General features: G+C 45.6%; 2 protein-coding genes across 2 annotated transcripts; both read left to right on the forward strand.

Moving 5' to 3' along the window:
- Positions 1–5,257: 5,257 nt before the first annotated feature.
- zgc:112001 (uncharacterized protein LOC550384 homolog) lies at positions 5,258–6,580 on the forward strand. The gene has a single exon (XM_029142004.3). The coding sequence runs from the start codon at positions 5,445–5,447 to the stop codon at positions 6,318–6,320; it is 876 nt and encodes a 291-aa protein (XP_028997837.1). The 5' UTR covers positions 5,258–5,444; the 3' UTR covers positions 6,321–6,580.
- Positions 6,581–6,727: 147 nt separating this feature from the next.
- Positions 6,728–14,901, forward strand: pcare2 (photoreceptor cilium actin regulator 2). Its single transcript, XM_029142185.3, has 2 exons — positions 6,728–12,788; positions 13,161–14,901. The coding sequence occupies exons 1-2, from the start codon at positions 10,162–10,164 to the stop codon at positions 13,228–13,230; spliced, it is 2,697 nt and encodes an 898-aa protein (XP_028998018.1). The 5' UTR covers positions 6,728–10,161; the 3' UTR covers positions 13,231–14,901.
- The last annotated feature ends 1,045 nt before the right edge of the window (positions 14,902–15,946 follow it).

Raw genomic sequence — 15,946 nt, forward strand, 5'->3', positions numbered from 1 at the left:
TGTGATTGGCTGCTTTAAAACTGTATAAAAAAACATGACATTAATGCTATTACCGCGGTGTAAATTAATTCATTCACCAGCTCACTGCTAGCTGACTGTAGTTCTCTCTGCCAAAATTTCAGTTCGTAGTTTGTGATGTTACACAGTTGTTTACTACTATATTCATTGTATATTATTTAACATGTCTTTATCATGTCATTAAGAAGATGGCCGAGGACTATGCTGCTCAAATGATGAACATAACTGGCTTGTTCCTTCAGATGTGTAACACCGATGATCATGATCTGTGTGTGATCACACACGCTTCAGTCGCGACCTGTGGAACCACACATGACAGTCACCGGAGGAGGGTTAAAGGGAGGCCGAACCCTATGCAGATCTGCAGCGCTTGCATCATATTTCAAAGCCTTCTGACATTTAATTCATCCAGTCAGAATAGAAGAGTGTAATTACTGGGGATAAAAGGGCCACGGCCACAGATGAAACGGGTAACTGACCAGCCCTCCAATGCAAATTCAATCAAAGGCTTAGCCAGAGGTGAGGCCCTAATCAAGGCTTCCTAATAATGTGAAATATGAAGTGTTCACAGCCGTGATCAGCTTAGTGAGCAGAACACTGTGAGTCACAAATTAAGGTCTGTAGTCCTTCAAGCTTCTTCAGTGGCAAGATTTTCTCTAAAGAATTATTTTCACCTCATATGCGAGAGAACAGCATCAACATCCATCCAGCATTGCTGCCCTGCTGAGAACAACAGCAACAGTCTGTGAAGTGAGTTAAACCTTCACTCATGAATCTCTCTACATCTACTAAGCCACTCAAAAACCAGAAGCTTCTGAAGGTGTCTACAGTGAAAATGAAAAGGGTTCTCCAGCTTTCGGCAGAGACGTCATTATACAAACCACATACTCTCAGCCACCAGGAAAAGCTCCTCAGTTTTACTATTATACTCTGCTACAAACATTTTGTTGCTGATCACCAATATAGGAGGTTCCTCCTAATGTGCACAGGTAACGTTACAAAGACAAACTGAAGGTTGATTGATTTATTTGTGTCATTTAGAGGAAGATTCTGATTAAATTTCCTCCAATAGTGATAATTTTATTAGTGAAGTAGTTTATAAAGTCATTGCTGCATTAAGGGGATTTAAAGTAAGGGGATAGTAGGCTCAACCTATTTTCATATTTTCCCTGTGACAAAAGAAACCTGTTTTTTTTTATTTTCCTCAATTAAGGAAGAGTAATATTAAAGCACAAAGGGCTTTTATATTGTATCAAACAGTCTTTGATGCTAAATAGGATTCATGTCATTTGTTGGAGCTACTGTCTTTCTAGTTGTCCTGTGCTTTAGGCCAGTATCGACCAGACAATCAACCTGTTGATGAGTAGGAGCGCTGTACTCTGTGTAGCTACAAGATATTGAGGCAGAAGATCATGGAATCATCTGCTTGATCTGCCAACAGCATCGTCAGATAAACAGCGTCTTCACTGAATTAAAATAATCATTGTGTGAAACCAAGCGTTGATGTTTAATTGTCAGATGCTTAGTCTACAGCATGAGTCCTCGTTTAGAAGGTCAATGCTGCCCCAGTGTGAGCAGACTTCATTACTACACAGGTAGTTACATGAGATGCAGTCGTCCACTGCCATGTTACTGACTGAGTCACAGGGAAAATGAGAGATACTGACCAACAGACCCTGTAAACACATCAAAGTAAAGATACTGACCGTGATGCTGCTCAGTCATACAGTATGCTCTCCAGATGTTTAACTGTGGTTAGTTGCTACTGTAGCCACAGCTACAGAATGCAGACGTGCAGGTCGTAGGTATGTACTAAGCAGACAGGTCTGAGCAGAGCTGCATGCTTTCACAGTGACTTCGTTGTGGGAGGGAGAATTTACTGTAAATACACTGCTCTTTCATGTCTGTCTGTGTTAAAGGAGCTCTCATGTTACAGCCAGCTGGGATGTGTGTTACATACTGGAGTTATAATGTAAACGTCAATGACCCTATTCTATGTGAAATCTAAACCTGCAGTTGAATGCAATGGACAAAGCAGATGCAGGCAGTGTCTGGAAAGAAAACAGACACAGATGTAAGTTGTGTCTCCTTGAGCTGTAGGTTCGGTTAGGACAGGGAAGCTCTTTATGAATGGAAGATGACAATTCCTGACAGATACGGTCTGCATCAGGGGAGGTTTATAGACAACATGAAAGCTCCCGTGTGTATGAACTAATAGTAGTAAACACAATCATTAGCGAGTAACTGAAGTTGAGCTCAGCATTTGTTGTTAGTCAGTTTAATTTGTTGAGATTTGAAAACTATACTGTCAACCTGTGACAAGCATTAGATTTTCCCAGGGCGAGGCTCAGCCATTGCACTCCAGCTGTCTGACCTTTGTGAATTCCCCAAATGTGTGAATCTTGATTGCATACTTTGTGCTAGTGGGGAGCTGTGTTTGTGCGCCTCCCTCATCAATTGTTGAATGACAGATAGAGAAGAGCAGCTCCTTTGCTCTCTGAGTCAACGTGAGCATGATTTTGCTGCCTTTTCACCATTTTGTGATGCTTTAATCTGTGATTAAAAGACAACTCTTGCTTCCACCCAAACCTAATTGGTGACGTAATACTACAACTTTATATATATATCTTGATATTAGTGACTTTGAATCATAAAATCATATTTTCAATATTGATTAGCAAATATCAATAATTATATGTTACATGTCTATTTTTAATACCTAAATTTATTAGTTACTTGTCTGTTTTCTGACAGTTTATGTTGTGTGTTACATGATAAATTGATATTGATTGATACTCTATTATTGTAATAATAGCAATTATTTATCACGTGTTTCTTTTGTGTATTCAGTTTACTATGTTCCCTTTACACTATTTACAATGTTGATAAAACACTTTTGTAGCAACATGTGTTTTCCATGATGCCATTCAAGATGCTGTTTTATTTTTGTTTATGTCTTTGTTTTACCTCACTGTTTAGCACTGTGGCCTTACAGCAAACAGGTGCGATTCCAGGGTCATTGGGTGTCTTTCTGTGTAGAGTCTACATGAGCTCCCACATTATAAGACATTAGGTTGGTTGGAGTGTCTAAATTGTGTGTAGGTGTGAGTGGCTGTCTGTCTGTGAAGCCTGTGGTGGGCTGGTGTCCTGTCAGGGCCACAATTGTCAGCTAAAATTGGCTCCAGCATCGCCCAACTCTTGAGAGATGATGAGTGAGTTTTATCATATATTAGGAATAATATTATATATATATATATACTGCTGTTCTGCATAGGTCTGAACCCCCTCAGCCAAATAATAAACAAGACTGGCTATGGATACCGACTCCGGAACGGGGCCACCATAAGTCACCTCCTCTACATGGATGACATCAAGCTGTACGCCAAGAGTGAGCGAGACATCGACTCGCTGATCCACACCACCAGGATCTACAGCTCGGACATCGGGATGTCATTCGGACTCGAAAAATGTGGGAGGATGGTGACAAAGAGAGGCAAGGTAATCCACACAGAAGGGGTCTCACTCCCAGAAGGAACAATAGCAGACATTGAGGACAATTACAAGTACCTTGGAATACCACAGGCAAACGGCAACCTTGAACAGGCAACAAGGAATGCGGCAACAGCCAAATACCTCCAACGAGTAAGGCAAGTCCTAAGAAGCCAGCTCAATGGCAAGAACAAATCCCGGGCAATAAACAGCTACGCTCTGCCAGTGATCAGATACCCTGCGGGAATAATAAGGTGGCCAAAGGAAGAGATACAGACCACAGATGTTAAGACACGAAAGCTCCTCACCATGCATGGAGGGTTCCACCCCAAATCCAGCACCCTGAGACTGTACGCTAGCCGCAAGGAAGGAGGCCGAGGACTAGTGAGCGTGAGAGCCACTATCCAGGATGAAACATCCAAGATCCATAAGTACATCAAGGATAAGGCCCCGACAGATGACGTGCTGAGTGAATGTCTCAGGCAGTGGAGAACAGAGGATGAGATGCTGGAAGAGGGACCATCATGGGAGGACAAGCCCTTGCACGGGATGTACCACCGGAACATAACTGAAGTGGCTGATCTCAACAAATCCTACCAATGGCTTGAAAGGGCTGGGCTGAAGGACAGCACAGAGGCACTCATCCTGGCTGCACAGGAGCAGGCCCTGAGCACCAGAGCCATAGAGGCCCAGATCTACCACACCAGACAAGACCCAAGGTGTAGACTGTGCAAAGAGGCCCCAGAGACGGTCCAGCACATAACTGCAGGGTGTAAGATGCTGGGAGGCAAAGCATACATGGAACGCCATAACCAAGTGGCTGGCATAGTATACAGGAACATCTGCGCGGAGTATGGACTGGAAACCCCAAGATCAAAGTGGGAAACACCTCCCAAGGTGGTAGAGAACGAGCGAGCCAAGATCCTGTGGGACTTCCAGATCCAGACTGACAGAATGGTAATGGCGAACCAACCAGACATTGTGGTGGTGGATAAAGAGCAGAGGAAAGCCGTAGTGGTGGATGTGGCAATACCAAGCGATGGCAACATCAGGAAAAAGGAACATGAGAAACTAGAGAAATACCAAGGGCTCAGGGAAGAACTGGAGAAGACTTGGAAGGTGAAGGCCACAGTGGTGCCTGTGGTGATCGGAGCACTAGGGGCTGTGACCCCCAAACTGGAGGAGTGGCTACAACAGATCCCTGGAAAAACATCCGAAATCTCAGTCCAGAAAAGTGCAGTCCTAGGAACAGCAAGGATACTGCGCAGAACCCTCAAGCTCCCTGAACCCTCAAGCTCCCGAGGACCCGAGCTTGGAAAGTGGATGAGACCACCCGCGGAGGGTGAGAATGAGAGGGGGGGTGGTAGATAGAGAGAGATAGAGATATAGAGATAGATAGAGATAGAGAGATAGATATAGATAGATAGAGAGATAGATATAGAGAGATATAGAGATAGATAGTATATAAGATATAGATAGAGAGATAGATAGATACACACACTCTATTCTATATATATATATATATATATATATATATAGATATATATATATATATATATATATATATATATATATATATATATAGTATTTTATTACTTTAAAAGAGTTCTATCGTGACACAATTTGTATTAAATTGTTCGTAAATTTTAAAAAGTATCATATGATTCAAGAAGACTCGTCTCGTTTGTTCAGCGGCGGTTACCATGGTTATCATGGTTACCCGGTCAACCTGTTTGTCAATAAAGTTTCCAGGAGCGTCGCCGCGCATGCGCGGTAGCTTTGCACTGCGGAGGGCTCTGTCCTCGTACAGCGGTCAGTTCACGGAGCTGCAGCCTCGTCGTGAGTCGCTCCCTCGTCCCTGCGCTTAGTCCGGCTCCATCACGAGCTAATGGCTCCGCGGCTTTTGCGGTGATAGGAAAGAAGTTACCCGGAGCGTCATGGCCTCTCTGACCGCGTCCTCTGCGGCTCGGAGCGTCGACAGGCATCGGAAGTCCTTCGCGCTGCTCTTCTACCGGGCGGTGAGGGACCTGAAGCCGGTCTGGATGCTGGAGGACATGCGGACCATGGAGACGTTCTACCAGGGGGAGGACTACTCCCCGTCTGAGGCTTTGCTCTACGCCATAGTCCATGACCACCAGGCGTACGCCCAGTATCTGCTCAACCGGTTCGCCGCCGAGGCGCTAGCTAAGCCCGGGGAGCGCTTCTGCTGCTGCCCGTCCTCCGCCCCACACTTGGCCATGGCCGTGCGCTACGACCGGCGCTACATCCTCGGTCTCATCCTCCAGGAGACGCACAGGGTTCACAGCGCGCCTCCCTACGCGGACCGAGCCGGCTGTTTGCACGGCGATCACGGCAAAACCCCCTTACACTTGGCCTGTGAGCTGCAGCGACCCGAGACGGTGGTCATGTTGCTGGGAAACGGAGCATCCCCGCACGCCCGGGACCACCACGGCTCGACCCCGCTGGACATCATCCTAGAGAAGCTCGGGGACTGTCCGGAGCTGGGCGCCGGGGAGAGGCGGCAGTGCTTGGACAACCTGCTCATGTTCATGCCGAAGGTCCACTTTAAGATGAAGGGGGCTCTGGGCAGAGATCCGGAGCGCTGGATCAAGGTTCTGGGCGAGCAGACGTACAGGTACCTGGCAGGATGGAGCCCGGCGCCGCTCGTCCTCTGCGCCATGCAGACTGTGCTGAGGCAGCTGAGCCCCGCCGCCTTCCCGGACAGCCTGCACGAGCTGCCCATCCCCTCCTCCCTCAAGCCGCCGGGCCTGCCTGTGGGCCAGCCGGACCGGGACCGGCACCGGGTGCTGTAGCAGCGGCGTTACACGATGCATGCTGCGTGTTCTGTATGTGTGCGTGTGATTAGAAGGCACTGCTTCATCAGTGTTATCTGCTGCTGTGACTGTGGCTACTGATGACATTAAGGAACAAACAGCCATAAACTAACGTTTACACCACAGACGGGCTGCTTCCATCCATTTGCTTTGTGTTCTAAAATGAAAGGAAAACAAACTTATAGATCATTTAATTGGATGAGAGCTTATTTTTTAATAAATGCCAAACTCAGTGATGATCACTTTGCCTTTGTTGACTTCATGAACTGAACCATTTGTTTGGGAGAGGTTGTTTTCGCTTTGTTTACACTAGAGACCTCTATCACATGCACTGTGCCTGTGGTGGGAAGTGTTTACTCACACGCTCACTGCCATTCTTCATTTCTTTATTGTATCTTGCTTCACCACTTCACAAGTGTTGTGACTTCTCAACTACTTTACAACATTTGTTTCATGACACTAGTCAGTTTCAGACTAGTGATCCAAAATATAAACCTAAGGACTGAGTGTAAAATTCAACTCATCAAAGCTCGTAAACATTTGTTACAACAAGCTGCAACATTAAAGATATAAACAGTAAACATAATCCATTCATGTGTTTGTTTATGTGAGTAATAGTCTGGTTGTATTAAGACATTAATAGACTTGCACCACTGCCATTCAGTAAATAAAGATTTAGTGCCTGGGTTAAAGGCCTTGACGTCAGACGAGGTGAAGCCTGTGAGTATTAGAGAGCAGGGCTGTGGTTGAGCCCGTCACCTCCGTTTTTTGACTGAATGAATGTTACTGTTTCCTAGCTGCGGCCTCTTGGAAGGAATACATGATCAGATCCACACTGAGCTTTAAACAATGGGTCCAAAGTGAACATGCGTGTGGTGAAACACATGGTGTGTAAATGCAGCTTTTGACACTATTTGGTCTTAAACCAGGACAAACAGTGGAAGTCAGAGCAGCTGAAACCTCTATGACCATGAGCATAGACATAGACTCATGAATAGACTCTAAACAGGTGGTTTTGTTTTATTATACTTCCACTGCTACTGTACGTTGTGATGCTTCACTGATAGCTAGTCACTGGAACCGCGTGCTTTGCCCGCTGTTACCAGCAGGGGGCGCGCATATCCACATATTACAAGCCCGGAGTAGAACCGTTCATTGCAGGTTCAAGCACAAAGCATTCACCCAAAGCTTATCTTGTGGACAAAGCAAAGGCATAGTTCTCAAGCAGCTCTCTGGTTTCTGACAGAACTGAAAGCTCTCCCCCTAAAGGAATGACCCCACCCAGCAGTGAGGTTGTTTAGGCCAACATCCGTCTACACTGTGATCTTTTGACCATAACTCATTATGAAATTCACCACAAGGCTGCATTTACACAAACTGTCTAAAGAAAGCTAACAAGATAACTGCAGGTAACACGTTGTGGGTGATAAACTGTTTTGTTTGGTTGCTACCTGGCTGAGTCTGGTTTGACAGCTAGACTGAGTCCATTCACTCCCAGTGTGACTGACAGGCTCCGAGCTTCACCCTCAGACTCTGAGGCATTAATGATTAATACAGTCAATAAAACAAAAACGCTTTAGTTGGATACAAAGGCATCACAAAGGTTGTGGTTTTCTTATTGGCTGATTCCTGACAGGTTTACTCTGTTTTTTCTAAAGGCTGGTCCATCAGACTCTGCTTAAGGAAGGTTTCCTCCAGGCGCTGGTGCTTTTCCCAGACTTCATTATGCATCGCGACACATCGTCGGCCTGCTGATGCTCAGCAGCACATGGATGTGACTGAGTCTGTTTGAAGGATGTTGTGATTCGTGACATGTCATTATGACAAAACCTGCTGAGATCCCTTTCAGATTTTTTCCAGTGTCCTGTGATTACTGTGCTGATCACATTTTACAGTAACTTTGGAGCATTTCCAGTTTTGTCTTTGTCTTTTACTGGTTTATGAAGGTTTTGCCTCAGCATTGCCAGGTTTCAATTAACTAAACACTGACCATCTTTAGTGACTATTATTATGGACCATATGGCTCAGTGAAACAGTTACATACTGTAAAGGCACCAGCAGAATCGTAACATGCCTTTGTGGGATACAACACCGGCCTTCGGGTCAAATGTTTGATGTGATCACAGTCATGACTGTTGAGATTATTTATAGCAAAGGTTTAGTTGTGTCAGGACTTTAACCTTGTAAAGTGCCCTAAGGTAACTCATACATAGAATAGAAGTAAAATTGAATTGAATTGAATTCCTGATTTCAGAAAAGGTCAATGCATCTACTACGCATCTACTATACATGTACTGTGCATCTGTTAGGGAGGTGGACTGAGCTGCTTTAGCTGTTGCCGTATTAGTGGTTGCTTACAAACAGACACGGTGACGTGAGGACGCAGTGAATCTCTGGCCGCTGGCCTTCAAAGCCTAGATTTAGGTGTGTGATTCAGAGGCGCTGGTGTAAAGTGGGTGGCTGGGTCCACTGAGGCCTGAGTATGGAGCTTATTCAGCCTCAGCTCACTGACACGCTGCTCCTCCTGTAATAAGACCCACAGACTGTTATATTGTCAGTCACTGACCACTGGACCCTCCTGCTCCGTGTCCGTCCACTGGACCGCTTCCCTGCACACGTCACATGTTAGTGTCATACCGACGCCTTCATAGTACACAGAACCACCACACAAACAAACAGCAGCTTAAGCTCCTTCTGGTCTGCTGGTCAACAGCTTGGCTCCCTCCTGCTCCGTCTGCTGCTGCTGGACACACCTGGACATGGGAGGCAAGGATTAGGAAGATGCTTAAGATTACACCCTCCACCACCACCACCTCTGACAGCCAGGCCTGCTTCAGCTGTTTTGACATTTATACTGGTGACACGAATTTGTGGAATTAGGGTTTGATGACAGGCTCCAGTGCTCATACTGTTCTGTGTAGTAGTTTTGATTTTGCTGACTCATTTTTGTTTTAAAACATCTTTTTTTTATTAATTTAGCCAAATAACTACTGTACAGTACTTTCTGCTTTTTGACCTGCATAAACTAACCCAGTAAAATGTTGCTGTATTAAGGTTGATCCACCTACATAACATATATAAACTTTATTCCCCATTTTCAAAGGACTGGGAAATATGTACAGTAAAAGGTGAGAAAAACGTTTCTATTAATGTTTTTACTAAACAATGATTAGCTTTGAACGTTTAAACCATGAGCACTGAGGTTTACTTCAGGTGTACGTAAAGAAAAGATAATCACCTTCATCACTCTAATCAGAGACAGTAGTAACATCTACACAGTCCCCATGTAAACAGGTATTTCTCAGCTGTAAACTTCAGCAGCAGCATCACAGTGGATGGAGCTAAAAACACCACCTGACAAACTTGGCTCTGATTAACCTGATGAGCTTAAAGTCTTATTGTGTGTGTGTGTGTGTGTGTGTGTGTGTGTGTGTGTGTGTGTGTGTGTGTGTGTGTGTGTGTGTGTGTGTGTGTGTGTGTGTGTGTGTGTGTGTGTGTGTGTGTGACCATCTGTACATGCTGAAGGAGGAGGCAGGACAGAATCCTACTTATCTCTTTCTACACGTCAGTGCGGCTCCTGGTCGGTGTTTCGCAGCTTGTGTCTTTCCTGCATCTGCGGTTAATTATTTCTCAAAAGAACATAAATTACAAGAAAACTACTCTGTGGAGGCTGGACTAACAACAGAAAAGTCATTTCTGAAGATTCGAGGAGACACTGTCCAACTACCTCATGTATGACTCTACATTTTGGATTTTGCTATTTTCTCTGACTCATTTCTCTTCAAGGAAATCTTTGCTTTAATCATATTTGTAGGCGATAATGGGCTGCTCTCCATCCAAAGGAAACTTATTTTCAAAGCCAGAGAGCCATGGGCCACAAAGCCCTGTGCTGGCGGAGTCAACTCAGGTCAGTGTTGATTCTACACATGTGAAAGACTTGGGCAAATGTTTGGAGACTAATGAGGAAGAAAATGAAGTTCCAGCACCTACTGAAGAATATCCTGCAGAATATCCGATACGACCAGAGTTGGCTTCTGAGACACAAATCACAGAGGCACAAAGGCTACAGGAGACTGAAGAAACAGTGAAGACTGAAACACACCCCATAGTCAGTGAGGTTGTGCAAACACAAACAGTTGAAAGCAAGGAGAAGAGGAAGAAGAATCGAGGAAAGAGAAAGTCCATCGAAACGCAGAGGAAATCCTCCATCATTAAAACCAAGGTGGACTTCCCCCCACAAATGGTGAGAGCTCACCAGGCGGCCTATGGCTTCCTTAACCCAAACATCTCAAAGTATGAGGCACTGATGGGCCTGCTGGACCAGGCTGCCCAGACACAGTTGTCCATCCAGCCCATGATGTCTGCTTTGGTCATGCGCTTTGAGGAGATCAACCAGGCACTGGAGGAGATAGCTGAGGAGGGGGAGCTGATGTTAAAGGAGCATGGGGACTACATGGCTTTGCCATCTGGGATAAAAGGTCCGGCTGTTATGTCAGTTAAACCTAGTGGTGACACACTTGGCTCCAATGACCCACCACCAGATCTATTACAGCTAATGCTCCAACAATCTACAGAGAAAATGAGGCAGGTTGGGGGCTCGGCCCAGACGCTGGGAGACGCAACGCTTGAGGAGGCAGTGGAGTATTTCTCTTCACTCTCTAAGCTGCTGTTTGAGAAGCTGCAGGCTAAACAGGCAGCAGAGCGCCGGCTGACCCATGTTCTAGCAAGGGTGGAGGGGGCTGCTGTGAAGAAGGCCAACCCTGAGGATGTGGCCCTGCACAGCGAGGACAGTGGGATTGGAGGAGAAAATGAAAGTCTAACAGGGTCCGAGAGGCACCAACACCATCGTGGAAGTGCTGGATCTGGAAGTACTGGGTCTGGGGCCAAAATTCATGGTGCACATGATAGTGTGCCCAATAATTCCCTGAACCTGATAGGCGGTGATGAAGATGATGAAGACGAAGATGACAATGAATATGACGGAGAGTTTGAGGATGATCACGATGACAGGCCTGGAAGGAAGAGGTCCAACTCTTCCCCGCCAGATCCCAGTCAGCCTCATGTATACATGCAGGGCAGGCATCCTACAGTTCAACGACCACTGACAGCCATTAATGCAAAGCGTGAAAACTCTTCACCCATCATAGTAATGGATCTGCAAACGAGCCAGAGAGACTTAGACCAGAGACTGACAAAGAAAGATCAAAGATCAAAGATGATCCAAGAAAACAAAGACGTATCCGCACCTCACCTTTATAGGCACAGAGCTGGACTAAGACGACACTCATTATGTGGCTCAGCAGGTGCACAAAAAGCACAGTCATCTTGTTCTTTACCAGCATTAGCACCCCAACCACCAAAGCAACCATCTGTCAGACGACTGATCAATGCCTTCAGCCAAGGGGTTGATGGTAGACCAGGGCAGAGCCTTGCTAACCTCCCACCTCATATTAAAAGGTCCATGAAAAGTGAGATTCTTGTCTTATCTGACACAGGAGGCTTAGTCATTAATGGCAATAATAACAACAACAGCTGGCCTGACAGCAGATATGACTCTGATAGTGAGAGCCTGCCACCTCCTCCCCCAGAGGTTCTGATGGATAACTCATTCCAAAGTACCGATGGAATGCCAGGAAACAGCGATGGGCTGCAGGAACATTCAGGTCGAACTCTCCCAATGATTCCCCATAGGACTGGCGCTGCCCACCGTCTAAAGACATCTTTTCAGAATGTGGAAGTGCTGCCAAACCGAGCCAGTGTGAGGCCAAGTATACCCCCCTCCCATCCCCTCAGGCAGGGTGCTGTTGCAGGGTCTGAGCTTGAAGAACAGCAAACAGAAAATGACCTGGACCCAGAAATGGAGACAGCTCTCTATCAACAGGCTCGTAAGATTATTTGCCTTCGCAACGCAGCAGAATGTTCAGCTAAACGAAATATAGGCCCTAGACCCCTGCAAGCTAAGATGGGCCCAAGGTGTGAAAGCATTGACTTCAATGAGGGTGAACAGATCTCGTGCCTGCCTGTGACAGCACCACCCGTCTCCAGAGTTCGTCTACCGCCATCTTGTCCAACTGTGTGCCACAGATTTCCAAGCCCTCCTGTGTTCAGACCTCAGTCAACCTCTAGGCCCTCATCTCGCCCAAGCTCTCCCAGGACAGTAATACGGGCTTCAGATCATAGCACTGAAGAGATCGTCCCATTGGTCTCCTTTCGAGATGCCCGTTCAGTCTTTTGTCAAAATGAGTTCATGAAATCTCAGACCAGCATCTCTCCTGTGAGTTGTGAGCTTTCCAGACCGTGGGGGGAGGCGTGTCGTGGCAGGATACCCACAAAAGCCAGGGACAGCCCTACCCGCCGCACCCGGTCAGAGCAGAGGCCTGGGCTTTCCTCCAGAGGTCCAGCCTCCAGTCAGGCCAGGGGCCATGAGCCTAGGGCCACAAAATACAGGTAGGTAATGTGACGTGGTTCTACCTAGCCCTGTGTGTGTGTGTGTGTGTGTGTGTGTGTGTGTGTGTGTGTGTGTGTGTGTGTGTGTGTGTGTGTGTGTGTGTGTGTGTGTGTGTGTGTGTGTGTGTGTGTGTGTCTGACTGGGACTTTCTGGGCCTATTTTTAAACATTCACGTAAACTGTACCTACACCCCCACTGATCTGTTGTGTGTTACCAGTTCACTTCCCAGAATCCACCAAGGCTAATCCACGGTGGATTAGCCCTCCTGCCACTCTACAATTTGCCCCCCCCCCATACTTAGGTGAGCTTTTAAGAATCTAATCTCCTGAAGCTCCTAAAGTCCTTTCCCCTCCTTTCCCGCTCTGCAATAGGTCGACCAGCCCTCTGAGGAGAAGTGACGATCCCCAGCTGGAGGCAAGTGCCACTGAATCAGCAGCCTAGAGCCCAACGATGATTCAAAAGGGAAAGTATAGAGGGGAGAACAGGATTAGAGCACAGCTCAGTACCAACGGAAGGTTCCTCTTTTTAGTGGTTGATTTAGTGGTAGATGCCACATTAATGCAAGAATGGTTTGTAGATACTTTGATTTCTTGGAATAACATAGACACACAATGTTCTTCATAGTTCATTATGATTTTGAAGGGAATTCTTGTTTCAGTACTAAATGCCATAGAGAAAATGACTTTTGTGTTTGTAGGAGTTTTCTGCTGTTGTGTTTTATATTTGTCTCCCAATAAAAACATCCTGCCGTTAATCAGTCCTGTGATGCTAAATGTGTTTAAGGTCCAGGTACAATCAGTCAGGACTGAAATGCAAGCATTCATTCAACCTGTCCTGGAGCTGGATGCCACAGATTAGTAGCTGTGATTCTAACCTGATGAAACCAGACAAAAGAGTGTTCAATAGAATAAATTACTCAGTACGGGGACTGAAAGAACTGCTGTCTCATCAGAGATTTACCAGGCCTCCAACTGCAGTACACAGATGTGTTAGATTCAGTCTTATCTTCATCATCATCACACTGTAGGTGCATTAGTTGGAGTCTGAGATTACTGTATACCCTTACTAAGCAATGCTGATGCTGTTTATAATAATCTGACAAAGGTGGATGCCCCCATGTCCTGGCTTAATTGTGTTTAGCTGACCTCTAGATGGCGACTGGCAGACATGCATCATCTGATGTAGCTCTAACACGTCCATCTCTTAAAAAAGGAAACACTGAGAAAACATTTGTCTCTTCTAATGCACAGCAGCATGTACTGTAGCGGAGGTGAAGTGGGCTTGTTCACTGGTGAACATAAAGGTTGAGGATGTTCAGGTTAAACAACCAACTCATAAAACCTGTTGAAACGCTTCCAGCTGTGAAACCCTGGAAACACCTCCACGTCCCTGTAATATTTTTATTACTTAAAGGGATATTTCGTTGTGACAGAAACTAAAACATGACCTTTGACCTTACTTTGTGGTCTTTTAGTTTGACCCCATGTATGAGGGAACCCAACCACAGGAACCCTCTGATGACAGCAGTTCTGTGACCCTTTTCTGGGTCTCTTTTTTTGTTATGCCTATTTTCACTTCTGGTGTGGTATCTTCAGTAAAAAAGATCATTCATGAGATCATTGAATGGGACTTTGTCACATAAAGGTGATCACTTTAGATAATTACTTCAGAAAATCACTATTTCAGTATTTGTCGTTGTGGATGTTGCTGACCCTCCTTTAGTTTTAGGCATTCCGTGGCTGCAGCACCACACTCTTCAGACGGACTGGACTACTGGTAAGGTACTGGATTGGATTTAGTTTTGTCATGCTTCCTGTTTATGATCAGCCATACCAAAGATAGATGAAGATAGGGGGGCGTCAACTCTGTGGACCTGGCCACTGGTCTGATCCGAGCATCCACATCAGGGGCAGGGTTCTTTTTTGTAGATAAAAGGGATGGGGTAGTGTTAAAGGGAGCTGCTATTTTCACTTGTCTAGACCTGAGGAATACTTACCACCTTGTTTGAATTAGAGATAAGGTAGAAGCAGTAAGAGAGTGGCCAGTACCTACCAGCAGGAAGCAGCTTTGGAGGTTTTTAGGCTTGGCCATTTTCTGCACCCTGCAATGACCTCATACCGCTGCTTCATTAAGGGTTACAGTACTGTGGCAGCATCGTTGCATCCGACTACATTATCTAAGGTCCAGTTCTGCTGGTCTCCTCCTGTGCAGCAGTCGTCGAACATCTCAGCGTCTATACTCACTTTGCCATACCCAGAGCTACCATTTATAGAGGAAGTGGATGCCTTGGACAGCGGCGTCCTCTCTCAGAGATCCAGTAAGGACTCCAAGGAACATCCATGTGCTTTCTTGTCAAGGAAGCTCTTCTCCTTGGAGATAAATTCCGATGCCAACAGAGAACTGCTTAAAGTAAAGTTGGCCCTGGAGGGATGGAAACACTGGCTGGAGGGATCTGAATATCATTTATTGTACTCACAGACAACAATACCTGCAATACCTACAGTAAGATTGGCCAAGATGTTGAACTCCAGACAAGCCAGGTTGGTAATTTTCTTTGAGAGATTTTCATTAACCTTGTCTTTCAGGCTCATTACAAAAAATAACAAGGCTGACACTTTTTCCCGACTACATTCTGGCAACCGTGCAGTTGAGAGCCAGTCTACTGGAGCTCGAGAGGCAGATTGCCTCCACCCACCAAGGTAATGCAGCTCCATCTCGCTTGTCCCTTGTCTCTTTGTCCCTCAGAGATTCAGGATGCAGGTGCTTCATTTGTGTCATAACTCCCACCTAGTGGTGCAACTGGGAACTGGACGCACTTTGAAGGTGGTGTTGCAACGCTTCCGGATACCAGAGACATTCCTTTGAGGGCTGAGAGTCATAAATCGGCGACCAGGTTTATAGGACCTTTTCCCACGTTGTTACCAACGTCATTATTGTGTTGTACATAATACAATGTACTGTAATGTGTATGTATTGTATATGCTACAATCGTTTAGTTAGTGATGTTTAGATTAGGCCATTTATAATTTGTGATTTTGATTCTGATGGTTATATGTGTATGTTTTATTGTTTTTACTTAGTGTTAGACAGTGACACATTACATAACATTTAACTTGTTACAGTGTTTTAAAGGACATAAAGCCTTAATAATCCTAAG

This window comes from Betta splendens, chromosome 24 (genome assembly GCF_900634795.4).
Source record: "Betta splendens chromosome 24, fBetSpl5.4, whole genome shotgun sequence".
NCBI classification, from domain to species: domain Eukaryota; kingdom Metazoa; phylum Chordata; class Actinopteri; order Anabantiformes; family Osphronemidae; genus Betta; species Betta splendens.

Bases quoted from the DNA above. Each gene is read 5' to 3' on its own strand.
- pcare2 (XM_029142185.3), top strand. From the start codon at position 10,162: ATGGGCTGCTCTCCATCCAAAGGAAACTTATTTTCAAAGCCAGAGAGC. The intron at 12,789-13,160 runs GTAGGTAATGTG...GCTCTGCAATAG, and splicing joins CCTAGGGCCACAAAATACAG to GTCGACCAGCCCTCTGAGGA.
- zgc:112001 (XM_029142004.3), top strand. From the start codon at position 5,445: ATGGCCTCTCTGACCGCGTCCTCTGCGGCTCGGAGCGTCGACAGGCAT.